The sequence below is a fragment of the Lepisosteus oculatus genome, chromosome 19 (assembly GCF_040954835.1).
Source record: "Lepisosteus oculatus isolate fLepOcu1 chromosome 19, fLepOcu1.hap2, whole genome shotgun sequence".
In the NCBI taxonomy this organism is placed as follows: domain Eukaryota; kingdom Metazoa; phylum Chordata; class Actinopteri; order Semionotiformes; family Lepisosteidae; genus Lepisosteus; species Lepisosteus oculatus.
The window spans coordinates 15910965-15928719 of NC_090714.1; the positions used below are offsets into that span (position 1 = coordinate 15910965).

Below are 17755 nucleotides of genomic sequence, written 5' to 3' on the forward strand. Positions count from 1 at the left end.
TAAACTCAAATTAAAGGATAAGAGAGACCCTCCGAGGAAGCAGGTGATGTTGAATTCCTTCAGAGCTCCTTTAGTGGTGCTGGCCAGCTGTCTGAACGTCACTCCCCTGCTCTGTAACACGTGCTTTAATGCTCTAGCCAATAAGTCACTGGTGTAAACACTCCCTGATTGGGACAAAGGGGAGGAAAGTCTGTGGGCATGTGTTTTACTTCATGGCGGAGAAAAAGCTCATTTGAAGTTAAGCTTTGATCATCAAGCCACAATGTGCTTCTCAGTTTGGCCTTTACGCAAGCCTGAAATCCAGACCGGATCGATTTCAGATTCATAAACTGCTCTCCTGGGGGGACGACCACAGAGGGGTGCAGATTTCAACACCAGGAGAGCAGCTTATAAATCTGAAATCGATTCGGTCTGGATTTCAGCAGCAGGGAAATTTCCCTATTGGTGCTGCCTCGTCATTGCTGAAGTCCGCATTTGAATGCTGGAGTGTACGCTTACGCATGGACTTAAAGGAATGACGTAATACCTAGCTAGCCTTCCTGGATACCCTGCGTGCACCAGTGCTCACACTGCACTGTCTGAATACGAGCAGGACCCCAGGAGTTTTATTTCAGACCCCAGTCAGCAGAGTAATCAGATCTTGCTGGAGAACCATAGCAGGAAATTGACAAAGCCTGAAAGAGGAGTGATGTAGACATTAGTATCTGTGCTGCATATAGGTTTATAAAGTTTTACTCTGACTACCATGGTTAAGGTGCTTTAAAGAATAAAGGTGCAGGAAAGCACCACAGAAACCATTGTGACAGTGCTGTATGGCATACAGAGGCACCATAAAGAATAACATTCATCAAACAAAGATAATAGAACGAAGAATATATATGGTAAAATCATAGAGCACTTGCAGAAATGATGTGCTCATCTGATCAATTTTCTCTCTATCACCTAGGTTGCCTGGAAAGGCCAAGCAGAGGTTGACCGAGAGACCGTGTGCTGTAAAAGTGCAAAACTGTGTCTCCTGAGATAATATGAGCTAGATGAGGGTCCCCATGGATCTTCTCTAGCTTGACTGGCATCACAGTCAGGTCTGGTAAAACTGTCAGTGAAATTTTAATCCCAGATTTAATTCCAGAACTATATGAACTGCAGTCGTACATACCTATATCAGCAATCTGTAGAAAGCAATTTCACACTGGTCAGCTAAATTAGATGAGCCTTGCATTCTGTCTGCTCCAGCTCCAGAACATAATAAGCTCTGTAATTAGTTCCATATTTGATTTGTATCTTTACTCAGCAGTGCAAAGCTATTTAAAGCACATTAATCAGCAAACACAGAGTACTACAACAGATGGTCGACAAATTTGAAAGGTAACGTATAGCCATTTATTACGACAGGCTCTCAGATGTTTCAGACGTACGAACAATCAGTAAGTATGTCGAGCAGATTTGCTTATAGGAAACTAATTAGTCTGCAATTACAGTTTAATTAAAGAAATTCACTGCATATTTATTTTGTCATTTTTACTTGGGGGAAAAAAATCTCTATTCCCAAATCACATCCCAATTTGTAATGTGTTTTGGAAATGCACTGCTTGAGACAGCAGGCTTTGGTGACATGATGATTTCAGTCTCACTGTGTCGATCCAGGGCTACACTGCCTCATGGACACACTGAGTGTGCACAGCCCGGCCCAGCCTCCTCCTTTCAGGACGAGATCTGTTCTGCATTCTGGCCAGGTCAAAAATGCTCTGTGTGCTCATCGGATGTGTTATGAGCGTCTGTGAAAATGCAATATTCCCTTCCTCTTGGTGCAAGAGATAGAGCAGTTAACTCATGTAGCAGTTGCAGAAAGGAACAAGATGGCACGCTGAACCGTATCAAAAAAGCTTAGAAGGCAAATTGTTTTCCTTTTGAACTCTAGGTTGCCCGTATACGTAGCCTCCTGCATTTTTTGGTCACGTGACTGTTCCTTTTAAACGTCCATCCACTTTAAAACACTTTATCCAATCCAGGGTCGAAGCCTATCCCCAAGCAATGGGCACAAGGTGAGATACACCTGTTCCAGACACCACTCCATCGCAGTCCTTTAAATAAGTCTTCGGCCACTTCTGTTTCCTGATTAAAAACTTAACCTTCTGACTGTAAAATAAGAGGAGCTGCTTTTCATATGAGGTTTCCCAGCCTCAGGGTTTTTGTTTCCTGAATCACCTGATCACGGTTTACAAGTGACTCCGGTCAGAGTCTGTTTCAGTCCTGCAGGTTGCGTCTGACTCGGGATCGGGATGCATGTGGATTCTCTCATTCTGGTTTCTGGTTGTTCCAGTAGAGCTGCAGAATGATGGTTAATAATGATGAAAACATCATCTGTATTCAGAGGGCAACTGATACAGTACATTTTATCCAGAAGGGGAACTAGATCTGATTGCATTTGGACATTGTAAAATAAACGAGGAAAACCCAGACCGCTATAGTGTATATAATGAGTGAGTGTAGGAATTGATACTTATTATAATCACCACACTGTATATCATCCCTTCAGGCATCTTTCTGTGTCAATAATGAACACAGTCTGACAGAAAATGGCATCTGCGACCGACAGCATCTTTCTGACCAGCTGGTAATTCCAGGTAACAACCTTGTGTCCATCTAATGTTCAGGAAAGTCAGTCATAAAATTCAGAACAGGCTAGGGGTGGAAGAGAAGCCGTGCTCTTCTAATATGACTCTGGAAAGCCCACAGCAGGATGTCTCATTTTTTACCTATTATTTGCATGACTTTTCTCTTCATTCTTCACTGAGCTGTGATTAGCGACCTTGCCTTGACACTTCCATGTCCAGGAGACGACAGAGACGCCTGCGAAGAAGCCTCGCTGCTCTCCTGAGTGCCAGTGCCAGGAGCTGCCAGTGCAGGAGCTGCCAGTGCAAGAGCTGCCAGTGCAGGAGCAGCCAGTACAGGAGCAGCTGGTGCATGAGCAGCCAGTACAGGAGCTGCTGATGCAGGAGCTGCCAGTGTCAGGAGCTGCTGGTACAGGAGGCTGTGTGTGGTTGAACTGTGGCAGAACTGTAAGAATTACTGCCCCCCTCCTCTGCCACTAACCTGAGCCCGTCCACACGACAAAAACTAATTTGCAAGTCTTGGAAGAGCATTTCAAAGAGAAAAAAAAAGCCCTGCACTCAGAGCGTGTGACAAAAAATGTACCCGCAGCTGTCTGAAATTTTAGGAAGAGCTCCCAGAGCATCTGACAGCTGTTAACACACGAGGCAGCTCCTCTTTAGAGCTGCGCTGGCTCTGTTGTGCGATTTTGTCTGCCTTTCATGAACACGTGAACGAAAAAGAAAACTTTCTAACACAGTCCCTTCCTCCTCTCATACAAAGAAGCCTTTGGGTCAGCTTCTGAATGTTCAGCACTTCTTCTGGAATGAGCTGCTCTCAGGCGCTCACTGCACTCATTTGCTATTCAGGCAAGCAAGTGGGAACCAGTGCTCCAGTCAGGAAGACAAGAAAACAGCTTTCGGCACCTCACTCACTCCAGAATCATCTCCTCTAGGGTTTAAAGGGGAACACAGTCAAGAAGAGAGAGGGGGCACCTCCTTTAACTTCTGCAGGCTGCTGGCATTATTTATTTTATAGGAAAGGAGAACTATATTCATATTTGTTAAGGCTTTCTTAAATCGAGTTGCAGGTTCTGCTCACCATCTGCCAAAGACGGGGGAAAGCCAGAATACTGACCAAATCAGGCGAACGAGTAGCTCAAGAGAGGAACTCAGGTCAGGACAAAAACCTGAATAACTTTAGTCCTCCATGATCAGATCCCAGGCCCTGTTGGTATGCAAGCATGCAGGTGTCATGCCGGAAAAGGCAGCTGTTATGTAGCGAGGCTAGCCATGTGACTAGAAGTCTGTAGCCTCAGGTTCCAGTCGTGGCAGTCTGGGGGACACAGCATTTGGGGGAACCTGAGCTTAGAATCCAATGGCCACAACACACCAGCCTGGAGCGTGCAAGGCTGTTTGACTTGAATATCACTTCTCAATTTAAACATTGTCCCAGAAACAAAAGATGTCCTTTAGTGTACACCCGGGACTGGCAGTGTTCTGCTGCTCTCTAGTGGCCACAACGGGACAGTACACCTCTGTCCCCCTCTCTTGAAATTCCGGGTTCGGAGACGCAGCGTTGACTGACAAATGCTTTATTTTCACAATAAAGACACATAAACAACCTCTGATCAGATGGGGCTCAGCCCTATCATGCCGACTCATATCATTAAAAGCGATTGTGCACTTTGAAACTGTAAGATCGCCATTATATGAAATGTCCCAAGGCTGTAGAATAGGTTATTTTACTTTACTAGTTAGTTTACTACTTTAGACCAGATGTGTAATAGATGTAAACAGGCGTCCATGCGTACTTGGCATGTCTTGAACTGGGGACGTTATAGACTTCTGTCTTTGAAACTGAGTACAGTCTGAGTACAGTAGGGTCTGAGTGCACTGTGAGTACAGTAGGTCTGAGTACAGTCTGAGTACAGTAGATCTGAGTACAGTCTGGGTACAGTACGCCACCGTCTTCGTCTTGTTTTTCGTAATCATCGTCTCTTTACAAATGATTATTTTGTTTTTTGTTTTTTTATGCGCATGCGAGTTGCTCTTGTAATTGCTTCACGCGTCTGAAAACTCTGACGTGCAAAATCACGTATTAAGGGGAAGAACCTCCCTCGGCCCCGGAGACGGCGGTGCTCCTGGCCGGACGCCCGAACCTGCCCGGGCGGTCGACCCACAATGCCCCGCAATGACACAAACGCCGCTGTTGCAGGTAACTACCAGCCTCGTCTCGGAGACCAGGGCGCCTAATTGCCTTTACACCACCCACCCCTCCCTTTCACATTTTCAGAGTAGCTCATCCGCAAGCAAGACAACCGCGGTCTCGGTAACAAAGCTGTTTCTTCAAAATGATTAATTGTGCTCAAAAGCCTGACAGGCTTTGTACATAAAGCTGTTGGAGCTTGTAAACTACTGATTTAATTGTTTTTTATGTTATTTACCCAACAAATCATCGCCTATTACGACGCGCTCAGCACGGCCATGACAGGTCCAGGGAGGATTTCGCTACGATAATCAGTATTTATAATGTTTCAACCGGTGGTCGCCGGTGTCCCCAAAACACTGACGAGTAAAACATCTCGCCTCATTTTTCTGGTCTGTTTTTTTTCTTCTTTCCCACTAGTTTACTAAGCGCCGTTGATTGAGTTAGCCGGTAATTACAAATACAAGGGAATTTCACGCTCTGCTGGGATAGGGAAGAGAGCTCTTCAAGTAATCGGTTTAGCGAACAACGGGGCTATTTCAGTGAAGCCGCCTCCATTGTTCCTGCACCGGCAGTCTGTGCTTAATACCTTCTTAATTTCCCCCCACGTTATTAATTCTCCAAGTGTTTCGCAAAGGCGTTACACGTGTCGAAGTGATTAGAAATACGAGGGGAAAGGCGTTTGAAAGTACTTGTCGCCAGTGTTGACTCCAGTGCCGGTGTTTCTCTTGTGTCTACCCTGACGTGTCCCTTCCCAAAACCCCCTCCAATCAACCGGTTGCCATCGGGCTCCTGGGGTACCCGCACCTCGGAGGCAAGGCGCTCCCCGAATGTGTGTGTGAAATGAAGTGTCGTTTTATCTCTCTTTCCGAACCCAAACCGCTAAAAGATTCTGTTGTGTAAGATCATGCGACCAGCCCGAAGTAATACTGAATGAGGACGCCCGTTGGTTGCTGCAGGCAGCTGAATTGAGACACTTTCGGGGATGGGACGATACAGTTGCTTAGGTATCACTCCGAGTGATACCCTCTCCGTCTCGGACTCTGCTTGTTCACATACCCCAGCAGGTATCGCATCTCTCTGCCCGGACTGCCCCTACTGGAGCTCCGCTTTCAAATGACCTCTCAACCCATCAATTGACCGCCCCCCTTGTTTCAGTAGATATAACACAAGTGGGGTTTGGTTGGCTTTTACAGACATCTGCCGGATTGTGGGTTTTATTTATTTTCCAGTAACTGTCGGTATTGGCAGTAAACTGGTGTCAGCACAAGCCGCTGTCTCATATATTCGTGAGACGCGTGAGTTTGGAGTCTTGTGAGTCCAGCTATATGCAAGCCTCTTCTTTTAGCAAGGGTGAGACAGTATATCAGTCTACTTACAGGTCCTCTGTGCACGCCAGGAGAGTGTTTGTGCCCAGCGCCTGGACTGCCGTCCAGTCCTGTCTTAGACGAATGCATCATGTTAAGCTTTTTGCTAGACTTAACCAGCCTGCGCTGCCCAGTTACAGTAGGTTCAGCTTTAAGAGCAAGCAACTGGTGTTCCTGTCCAGGGCGCAGCCCGGGTCAGACTCCGGCTAACCGCTACCCTCTGCGGAAAACGTGACTCCCGGAAATGGCTGGAGCTGTAGGCTCTGGCTGGCTCCTTCCTCCTCCACCCCGGAGATGCGATCTGGACACCCCGAGTCCCCGAAGCCCGCCCGCCGCACCTCCTCCCCCATGAGATCTGGTGTCTGAGTCTCTCCTACTTGCGAGCGGTAACTACCTGAAAAGCGGGCAACAGAGAGATGAGTCACCACACGCTCAACCGAGATACGCGGCTGAAAGTCTAGGCTGGCACGGCCGACGCACACTCCTTCCCAGAGAGAGAAAGAGAGAGAAAGGCCCGGCCAGCCTCCTCCGCTCAGACCCACCTGCTCGCTCTATTCTGGGGAGCGACTGAGTCTCACACCTCCTAGGACAGAGAAGCGGGGGCCGCCTGCTACTTTTACTATCTGACGGATTAGCGCGTCGCAGGAAGGAAAACTGCACGCATGAGTCACACTTCGTCATATGAGCGTTTTGTTCTAGTGTTGAAGGAGCCCCTCTTTTAACCTGTTGCACGGTTGCACGGTTTTTATGTACTGTTGCTTGCGCATCATAACAATGCCTTCATTTGATTCGGATGTAATCGGAAGAGCAGATCCCGACAGTGTGCATCATGTGATGTTTGACTATATAATCGGATTCTTCGCACCCTGTGTTCAGTAGATCCACATCTTGGCAGTGTTATCCAATCATTTGAAAAGCAGTTCCTTTAATTAAGAAGCTGAGAGCGTAGCTGGAAGTCGTTGAAAGCACTCCAGAATCTAACAATACGGAGACTCGAATCTGGCCCTGTCGAGACTGATCGTTCATGTTGGCTGGACCGAACAGATCGGGTGTGGTTTACACTCTTCCACGTACAAGACAGTGATATTCCCCACCAGAGCCTCATTATCTTCATCGAGGAGTGTGATGCCAGCAGCCGCCCCCAGCACCAGCCCCTCGAGAGGAAATCCACATGGAAAACCAGAGTCTAATTAGAAAACACGAGCATTGTAGCCGGGCCGTTTCTTTGTTTTCTGCACTGCGACCTGGCGCAGAGACAGGCCAGAGCTCGTCAGAGTTACTTTAAAACTGAGCAAAGTGGGGGGAAATACCTCTCTCCAGCAAAGGTTTTATTGCTGTAACAGCGTCGGTCAGGTCTTCGAAGGTTAATTCGTCCTCGGAACAGAACCATAGCACCACCTAGTGGAGGCAGTTGTTCATGTTTTCAAAAAACGATGCAGTCTACTCTGAACCGTATCATTTTCCAGAACGTGGGATAAGATAACGTGAATCGACCGAGGCATTATTTGAGATGAATGTGTTCCGAAGCGTATACATGCACTTATCTGCCAATACAGACGCAACGCTCTCTAACCGATGGACACAAGGAAAAGCAGAGGTATCTTATATTTGAGATGTTTAGTTCTAACCCCCATCCGGCAGAGGTCGCTGTCGCTGTTTCCGCCTCCCGTTCGAAATGTCCCTGCAGGGCGTCCGTCTTGCTCCGCCGCTGGTGTCAATCACGTGATTTGGTGGCGAAACTTCAAAACAGGGGGTCTCAGGCGAACGGGAAAGCCGGCGATGTTAAAATATCATTAATTAAAGGGGAGAATTTCAAATACTGGATGGATGCTTCGTTTTTATGAATGTTCGGGTCGTTTCATGCTGCAAGGAATACATAAAATGCCCTCCTTCAGCCTGCTTCATGCAGCTCTTTAAAACGCAGCGATCTTTCAAAGAACACGATGGGATGTCAGCGCCGTCCGTATGTTCGAAAAAGTGCACGGAAAGAAAGTGTCATAATAATTTGCAATACAAAACCTTCAGTAAACCGTTCATTCCGAAGCCCACAACAGCCACTTTGACCAAATAAATCCTGCGATTTCGTACTTCTTGGACCTGCACTGATGTAGCTCGATTACGTTCGCTCTCTTGCGCTCAGTTCGTTATTTTTCGCCAGATATGAGCGTCTGACCCGCCTGTCTGTGGAGGAAGCCCCTGTTTGCCGTGACCCCCCGCCGGGCGAGTGCGGGGTGATCGCTCACAATGACGGGTCCCCTGCTTGAGTTCGAGACCGAGATGTTCCTCTCGCTGTTCGGTTCGAACGGGCTGCTGGTCACAGCCGAAGGTCTGGGCCTTGACCGGATTCTGCTGCAGTTCCTGCGGGTCTATTCGGAAGAGGGGAGTCTGGTGCTGTTGCTGAACACCACCACGCCCGAACAGGTGAGGATGCTGTACACCTCTGTCCCGCTCGTGGGTCACTTCTCGGAAGGTCGCTCTTGTTCCCGAAGATAAGCAGGGAAAGTAACATTCGTATTAAAAATGCTTGTGTGGCTTGCCACAAATAAAATCATATTATATGTATAGAATCATACGCCCAGTGCGTCTTTGTCATTAAAGGTTTATGATGAAAGTTTTCTGCACTGGGCTTTGAGCATCGCTGCCTTGCGGTGTTTCGGGTTCAGTTCCTGGGGTGCTGTCTGTGTGGAGTTTGCATGTTCTCTTTGGGTTTGCAAGGGTTTCCTCCCACCGTCCAAAGACACAGTGGTAGGTTAGTTGGCCACTGGGGAAATTGGCTCTGGCATGTTTACTGTGTGTGTGTGTCCTGCGATGGACTGGCGTCCAGTCCGGGTCGTACCCTGCCTTGAGCCCATTGCTTGCTGGGACAGGCTCCAGCTCCTCTGTGACCCTGATTTGAAAGAAGCAGTTAGAAAATGGATGGATGGATTTCTACAGTACTGAGTATGAACAGACAGGGTCGATAGCGTTTATATTTCCACTCATGTGGTGGTTCAAACGTTTTTAAAAGCCGAACACCGCCTAAAGAAGATACAAACTACATCCTTTGTATTGTAACTGCAGTCAATGCCTTGAAACCTGTCTGCACGGAGTAGGCTTGTGTTGTTTTATAAGCCACTTTGCTAGTGCTGGTTGGGTTTTTACAATATCCTGTAGAATCCTCGTCATAAATTGGGTATGTCAGTGGGTGCTCGTGTGTATAGAAAGGTACGTTAGGTATGTTTTTGCCAGTGATGGTACACCTTTCTCTGTTGCTCATTCTACTCATGAATGTCTGAAAAAACCCACAAGCCCAAACTGCAATCCCCAGCATATTGTGACCTCTGCCAGCGCGCGTGTGTTTCCAGGAGTTCTTCACGGAGAAGCTGCGGGCCGAGGGGGTCTCCCACCTCCCCAGGACGGTGACCAGCGAGGTGCCGAGCGGCGAGCGCCTGGACGTCTACACCCGGGGCGGCGTCCTCTTCGTCACCAGCCGCATCCTCGTGGTGGACTTCCTCACGGACAAGATTCCCGCCAGCCTCATCACAGGTCAGCCACGTCGGAACAGCTCTTCCGGGAGTTTAACAGCCGGTCAGATTCTTCTTCGGCAGCTCAGGTTCGCCTGCGTCTCGAGATGGAAGTGAAGAGGCTGAAGGCGGCCGCTTGTGTGAACTGTTATGCCCTTTGGTCACCACGCAGGGTGCTCCCTGTCATCGCAGACACGGGCACTATCGTTCTCGCTTTCCGATGATGCAGAAGGGCTGAATGAAGTTAAATAGATAACTGTATTTTTGAAAAAATGCTTCTAGGTATTCTTGTGTACCGGGCTCACAAGATCATCGAATCCTGCCAGGAAGCCTTCATCCTGCGGCTGTACCGACAGAAGAACAAGACAGGCTTCATCAAGGCCTTCACGGACAAGCCCACCGCCTTCAGCTCCGGCTTCTGCCAGGTGGAGCGCGTCATGAGGAACCTGTTCGTCAGGAAGCTCTTCCTCTGGCCCAGGTAGAGACTCGGCCTTCGCTCCGAATGCCCGGGGCTGGAGGGGCACCGAGAGTTGCACAGATCGGGCAGGGGTCAAGCACGGTGCCTACGACGAGTTTGTCGAGCACAGGCAAAGCATCATCCTCCCCTACCCAGCATCCTCACCTGCTAAACCAAAAGATCAAGGGTGAGGCGGGGGCCTGCAGAACAGAACAGGGTTTTGGAAACCACTGGCAAGCTCAGCTGCAGCGCAGCAATGATACCAGCAGCGCCGAGAGCCCCTGTCCTCTCTGTGTGTTTCAGGTTCCACGCGGCCGTCAACTCGGTGCTGGACAGACACAAGCCGGACGTGGTGGAGCTGCGTGTGTCCCTCACCCCGGGCATGAGCGCCATCCAGAGCTCGGTGCTGGACATCATGAACGCCTGCCTGAAGGAGCTGAAACGCTACAACCCCACGCTGGAGGTGGAGGACCTCTCTCTGGAGAACGCGCTGGGCCGCTCCTTTGAGAAGGTGAGAGCGCTGATGTCAGGCCCTGCACCTCTCGGAACTCACCCTCGCTAACGGGCCGTCTGACCGCTTGGCCGGAGGTGTGGAGAAACTTGAAGAAAATCAAGAGATCAAAATCAGCTTGTCCGTCCGCCAGGAAGGCCACAGGTCTTCATGAAACAGCCAGGGAAGGCAGGCCCCTTCGGTTCAGTGTTCACTGCACTCGGCTGCTGTTTTTTCTGTGGGTCATTGTTCTTCACTTGTTGGTTGATTGAATGATAAATGTGTTTGCGCAGTGTTGCTGCTTTTTATAAGAGGTGCACGTCACCAAAAGTGTTGCCCCCCCCCCACATCGAACCCTGCAGAGCTGAGATTTGTCTTTGCTTTGGCAGACAATCCGCCACTACCTGGATCCGCTGTGGCACCAGCTGGGGGCGAAGACCAAGTCCCTGGTGCAGGACCTGAAGATCCTGCGCACCCTGCTCCTCTACCTCACCCAGTACGACTGCGTCACCTTCCTCAACCTGCTGGAGTCCCTGCGCAGCAGCCAGAAGGCCTTCGGGAGCAACTCCGGTAGGAGTACTGGGAGCGAGAGAGGAGAGAGCAGGACAGGAGAGGTGGGGGGGGGGAGGGGGTTGAATCTGGGGCTGTCACGACAGTAGAACAGGAGATAGAGTTTGAGCTAGGGTCTCACAGCGCCTGCGAGACAGAAATATATCAAATCAGATTCTGTACAGTGAAACCACCCTTCATCTGGCAAGTAGAACGTGAGGGAGCTGAAGGTAAGGAAGCCTGGACCCAGTGCGGGAGTTTCCATGTAGGTTGAGGTGTAGAAGATGTTTGCTCTTCAAGTTGAAAGAAAAATGATTTACCCTCTGAAAAGCAGCAGTGATTGGTGTGGTGTTAAATTCCTCCCTTCCGTGCAGCAGCAGCCATAATGTGTGACGAGCATCGTTAATTGTCCGTTTAACTGTCTTAAAAAGCTGACCTTGGATGGCATGTGCTCCACAGAGCATCAGGGACACAGGGTAGGAAAGTCTCTAAGCTGACGCGTTGTTATGACTTTGTTCAAGTTCAAGTTCAAGTTTATTGTCATTACACTCATATACATGGTATATGGTATAACGAAATGCTATTTAGCTAGCTCTCGGACATAAGTAGTACAAAGAGAAAAAAAAACACAACAACAACAATACAATTGTGTAGCAAAAGAAAGACAGAGACAACAGGCAGTGTGCAAAAAACAACAACAGACGATGTGCAAAAAAAACAACAGGCAATGTGCAAAACAACAAAAAAAGTAACAGGTTATGTGCAAAAATATGCATCAACAGAATAAAATAAAGGGATAGAAATTATTCGTTCTTGTCTAAACTAATTGCCGACTTAAAGAGCTAAGTGCTAACGTGCGTCGAAACTTCTGTTCCTGCAGGCTGGCTCTTCCTGGACTCCAGCACGTCCATGTTTGTGAACGCTCGATCGCGGGTTTTCCGTACCCTGGAACCAAAGGATGGCCTTAAAAAAAAGGCAGGAGCCACGACGAACCAGGAGCAGAACGGAGAAGCCGGTGATCGCAAAACCGCTCGTGCAACGCACCACACAACACTTCTAGAGCGCTGATGTTCACACCCAGCCTGCCGCACTGCGCCGAAATGGGTCCTGTTTGTGCGTGTCAGCAGGGTGGCTCATATTTTACCTCCCAGTTCCCTTGGCTTATGTTATTGCCTGCGCTTCCGTTTTTCTTGTTTGAAAGCAAAGGGCAGGAAAAATGTGTTGATTGGCTGCTACACAGGACGTCGCTGGGTGTTAAAAATATCTCCATGGAGCAAAATGTATGCACTTCGGTTCCGTTTAGTTTTGAGGTTTTGCACTCTGAGCTGAAATCTGTGTACATTTGTATGCCTAGGAAAGTGTAGATTGAGGACTAAGCCAGGGTGTCGGCCTCAGCAATATGGCGGGGAAGCTCATTGTGGCATACTCCTGCAGCCGTTTGCATAGAAATTCAATTCGGACTGTCTGGCTGAAAACCCAGGATCCTAACCGCCAGTCCATACAGGAGCACACAAAGTGCTTTCTGTGCTGAGTTTTAAATACACTTCCCCATAGCTTCCACTTGTGGCCTCTTTGTCACTTTTGGGTTGTGACGCTAACATCCTGCGTGCGTGTGTGTTGCAGAAGTGAAGAAGGAGCTGGTGCTGGAGAAGAGCCCCAAGTGGGAGGCGCTGACAGAGGTGCTGCAGGAGATCGAGAAGGAGAACAGCAGCTCCGAGCTCGGCCCAGGTCAGACAGAAGCACAGGTCCTGCCTTACTGGAGGAAGTACGGGACCACACTGCGGCCGATATACATAAACACTAGATAAACTGGATCAGTGAGCCTAATAAAGATTTGATTAATGATGGGTTTCGATCTTCCAATCTTCATCTGAGGAATTTAGCAAAAATTCTGTTAGATTATTTAAAATAAGTAAAAAGGCTCAATTTGTCTTTGAGGGTTTGGGGCGTAAATTCACTGATAGCACTGAGCGAACCATCTTGGATCTTTTTAATTAAAGGGTGATTAATCTCTCTGATCAGCTCCTGCTGATCGGAGAGATTGCGTTTTGCGTCTGCTGCTTTGCTAGTTCCAGAAAGGAACACGTTAAAGATGCTCCCGTGTCTTGTCCCGGTCCCTAGGGAGGGTTCTGATCTGTGCCAGTGACGATCGGACCTGTGCCCAGCTGCAGGAGTATGTGACCCGTGGCCCAGAGGCTCTGCTAAACCGGCTGTACAGTCGCACCTTCGGCAGGAAGGAGGCGCTGCTGGAGCTGAACGGGGAGAAGAGAGTCCCGGCCAAAGCCAAGGGCAAGAGAGGAGCAGAAGGCGGCACCAAGGCCAAGAAGCCCAGAGCCCAAGCTGGGAAAAAGCAGAGCAAGAAGCCCGCGCTCACCCTGACCCAGATGGTGGGGAAGGGAGACAGCAGGGAGGATGGGCCGGCAGAGAGGGAGCCGATGGGCAGCAGCGCAGACGAGGAGGAAGGGATGCCGGAGGAGGAAGAGGGAGAGGAGGAGGAGGAGGAGGAAGGGCTGATCCTTAACCTGTCCTCGGACTCCTACTACGGCGTCATGAAGGAGCCCCTGACCGTTATCCACCCACTGCTGGGCTGCAGCGACCCCTACAGCCTGACGCGGGTACTGCACGAGGTGGAGCCGCACTACGTGGTCCTGTATGACGCCGAGCTGCCCTTCGTGCGCCAGCTGGAGGTCTACAAAGCCAGCCGGCCCGGCCAGCCACTCAGGTGCTCAGAGCTCCAGCCCAGCGCGTCAGACCTGTCCCGTTCCACACAGCCCCTTCAGCTCCCAGCTCGCCCCCTGCTCTGTTTCTTCAGGATGAGCGTCACTTGCTCGTGTTTGACCAATTCAGGAGGCGGTCTGTTCGTTTAAGGGTGCTGTGATCCCAGAGGACTAGAGAATCTTCGGGATCTTGTTCCCGAAATTGATCCCCAAATTACAAATCATCCGTTTAACTGAACACCGCTCATTCGTTCCATGTCTTGAGCAGCTTACAGTTCAGTAACTCTCTGTAGAACCTGCTGGATAAGGGCTAGAACATAACACCATGAGAAGGCTTGTTAAATTCGGCTCGTCTAGCCCGTTTCGTAGTCAGTAGTTCATTGATCCCAGGATCTCAGCCAGCTGTTTTTTGTAGGAAGCCAGGGTATCGGCTTCAACAGCATGGCTGGGTATCTTGTTCCTCACTCCCACCACCCTCTGTCTTTGCCCAGAGGTGAAGAAGTGCCTCCTGTTCTTGGTTTTAAATGCGCTTTTGAAATGTACTAGTAGTTTTCACTCGTGGTTCACTGGTTCAACTCAGTTTATCATTTATTTGACTGTTAAAAGTTAAAGGCTGGCGGGGGTCACTCAGAGCAGGATGATCCTTTGGTGCCTCCGAGAGGATTGAAGAACACTTTGTGTGTCGTGTGCTTTTGTCCACACTCTGATATTACACAGAATGTTAATTCTGACCTGAAGAGTCTCACCTGCCTCCCCAGGGTTTATTTTCTGATCTATGGCGGTTCCACTGAGGAGCAGAGGTACCTGACAGCCCTGCGCAAAGAGAAGCAAGCCTTCGAGCACCTGATCAGGTGAGTGTTGCTGCTGAAAAAGCAGGAGTAAAAGTGATAAGTGTTCCAGTGAATCAAGCAGCCATTTGCTCAGAGTTCCGGCTGATTGAGCAGCGAATATCTACCATGATTGGATGCCAGAACAACTGAATCTTTTTTGCTCTGTCCTTTCTAAATCGAAGGCTGATTTCTGTATGTCCGCATGGGAATGTCAGAACAGTAACTGGTTGCTTGGATTGAGACTCTCAGACGTGTATCATGGTTTCCAGAGCCGGCGCAGACCGGGAGCGTGCAGCCTGCTGTTTGAGAGTGTGTGTGAGAGGGAGATGCCTTAGTGCTGGGGGTCTGAATCCGAGGGCTGTGTTTTTCCCTTGCCGGGTGGGCTTGCTCAGGGAGAAGGCCAGCATGGTGGTCCCGGAGGAGAGAGAGGGCAGGGGAGACACCAACCTGGACCTCGTCCGAAACGCCGAGCCCGCCAGCGCCTCCACCAGCACGCGCAAAGCAGGCACGTCTTGCGGTCTCGCGCACGCCGACCCCCGTCTGCAGCCGTGAGAACACGCGCCCCACGTTCGCGGATTCTCGGTGCGCCGGGCCGCCAATCGCTAAACGCCAAACCCGAGAGTACCGCCTGCGCCTACTGTAAGTAAGACACAGCGCAGAGGTGAGCAGGGGGCCTGGAAATGAGCCCTGAGCTGTGGACTCCATGGATCCCCACTGCCACCCAGTCGGGAACCGGCCAGTCCTGTCGTTCCCGAGCCTCGCCTTCTCGCGCTTTTCCGTGCGCCAGTGGTTCATGAGCCACCCCCTACACCGCTCCCGATTTATTTAGTTTTTCAACACGCTACGTGACATCAGTTTCCGCTGTTTGTTAGAGAGAGGCCAGTCATCTGCCTGCAGTTTGGCCGCGGCGGTCTATCGGACGACCGCGATGGGTCTTTGCTCAGTTACTGTGCCCCCTCCGGTGGCCCCCCCCTGGGGATAACATCCGCTGGTCCCCGGCGGGACGCTTCCTCCGCCTCGCGAAAGACGAGAACGCCCGGATCCGGGTTCGAAAGGCGGGATCTGAGGTTTTTTCCGGTCAAGACACTGGCGAGAGTCCCCCTCCCCTCCCCCCCTCTGACCAGCCCCTCTCGCGTGTCCGGCAGGCGGCCAGGAGGAGCCAGCGGCCTCCCAGCGGGTGGTGGTGGACATGCGGGAGTTCCGGAGCGAGCTGCCCTCCCTGCTGCACCGGCGGGGGCTGGACATCGAGCCGGTCACCCTGGAGGTGGGCGACTACATCCTGTGCCCGGACACCTGCGTGGAGCGCAAGAGCGTCAGCGACCTGATCGGCTCGCTGGGCAGCGGCCGGCTCTACTCCCAGTGCCTGGCCATGTGCCGCTTCTACCGCCGGCCCGTGCTGCTGGTGGAGTTCGACCCGGGCCGGCCCTTCTCGCTGGTGGGGCGCGGCGAGCTGCGCCTGGAGATCTCCGCCGGCGACGTTACCTCCCGGCTCGCCCTGCTCACCCTCCACTTCCCGCGGCTGCGCCTGCTCTGGTGCCCCTCGCCCCACGCCGCCGCCGAGCTCTTCCAGGAGCTGAAGCGGGGCCGGCCCGAGCCCAGCGCCGGCGCCGCCCAGGCCGTCGGCGCCGACTCCGACACCGTGCCCGAGGCCGCCGCCCTCTACAACCCGGGCCCCCACGACTTCCTGCTCAGGATGCCCGGCGTCGGCGCCCAGAACTGCCCGGCGCTGATGAGGCACGCGGGCAGCCTGGCCGAGCTGGCCGCCCTGAGCCGGGACCGGCTGGCGGAGATCCTGGGCAGCGCCGCCAACGCCCGGCTCCTGCACCAGTTCCTCCACGGCACGGCGAGCGGCCTGCAGCCCGCGCGCGGGGGCAAGGGGGAGGCGCAGGGCAGGAGGTGACCGTGTCCGGCAGTGGGGCAGCACCAGTGGGGGCCTGGCTGGTGGGCGAAACTGGCGGGACGTTTCGGGAAGCGGGGCGCCCTGCCTGGCGTCCCGCGGACTCTGGGGAATGGCTCCAGGACAAGGGGCCCCCAGCGGCGCTTCCGGGGGCCCCAGGGCACGTTGCCCATCTAGAGAGCCTGCAGATCTTGATAGTGTCGGATCCTAGAAGGTGGGAGATCCATTTCTAGGTTTCTTATTTTTTAAAAAAAAAAGTCTTGTGTGTTTTGTAGCTTTTAGACGAGCTTCATGAAGTTGAAAAATGTCCTTTTTTTTTTGGTGCCGGTGCCCTGTCGGACTTTCCAAGCGTTTTATTCCCCACGGGGGAGCTGACGCACCCCCTGCGGATATACATGAACTAAATAAAGACGAGCTAAGATGAGCTGGATCAACCGTGTGGTTACTGGTGCAGCACCACAGAATTTCCCATCGATCCGCGGCCGAATCTCGGCCTTCCTGTCCGCGCCGCTCGCGGGTGATGTATACCGCCGCTAGGTGGAAGTAGAGCCTCAAGAACAGAGGAAAATCCAACCTGCAAATCGGAGCCTTTATTAAGAACTGCGCACAATACAAGATAAGATTTGTATTGTCCCCCGAGGGAATTTCTTTACGGGCACCCAGCACTGCTGTCCATTTAATTAGAATGCAAACAAAAAAAACATAAACATTGTCCATTATTCTTTTACAAATAAGAAAAACATTGCACATCACTCTATTCTAATATCTACTCTAATATATATATATATGATCTCTAATCTCTACTCTAATATATTGATTAGCACTAGTCCTCTGGCAGCATGCATAAACTTGAGCTGCTCCTGAATGGGCCTCAATATAGGGCAGGTTAAGAAACAATACAGGAGGTCAGAGGTTAGAACAGGCACAAATAATCCCGCTCGTTCGCTCTTCTGGATTAATGCTCTCATCCCAACAGACGTATAGTTTGTTTACAAAAGTAAATGAAAATGTTTTTTTTTATGGAAAGGCTGTGTTTTGTTTTATTTATTTATTTTTTGGGGTGTTGTAGTTTAGCCGGCCCGTTTGTGCATTGTAACACAGAGCAAGATGATAAGGATAAGTGCTCATTTATAATGAGCAGGCAGACG

The 17755-nt window shown here is 50.8% G+C and overlaps 1 protein-coding gene across 1 annotated transcript; it reads left to right on the plus strand.

The window, feature by feature from the left end:
* The first annotated feature begins 7882 nt into the window (after nt 1–7882).
* Nucleotides 7883–17031, plus strand: ercc4 (excision repair cross-complementation group 4). Its single transcript, XM_069180654.1, has 11 exons — nt 7883–8585; nt 9509–9689; nt 9950–10145; nt 10428–10635; nt 11004–11184; nt 12044–12178; nt 12787–12891; nt 13285–13885; nt 14639–14731; nt 15103–15215; nt 15856–17031. The coding sequence occupies exons 1-11, from the start codon at nt 8409–8411 to the stop codon at nt 16608–16610; spliced, it is 2745 nt and encodes a 914-aa protein (XP_069036755.1). The 5' UTR covers nt 7883–8408; the 3' UTR covers nt 16611–17031.
* Nucleotides 17032–17755: the final 724 nt, after the last annotated feature.

Coding starts and splice junctions, on each gene's coding strand:
- ercc4 (XM_069180654.1), top strand. CDS start 8,409: ATGACGGGTCCCCTGCTTGAGTTCGAGACCGAGATGTTCCTCTCGCTG. Junction 10,636..11,003: donor TGGGCCGCTCCTTTGAGAAG/GTGAGAGCGCTG, acceptor TTGCTTTGGCAG/ACAATCCGCCACTACCTGGA. Junction 12,179..12,786: donor GGAGCAGAACGGAGAAGCCG/GTGATCGCAAAA, acceptor TGTGTGTTGCAG/AAGTGAAGAAGGAGCTGGTG.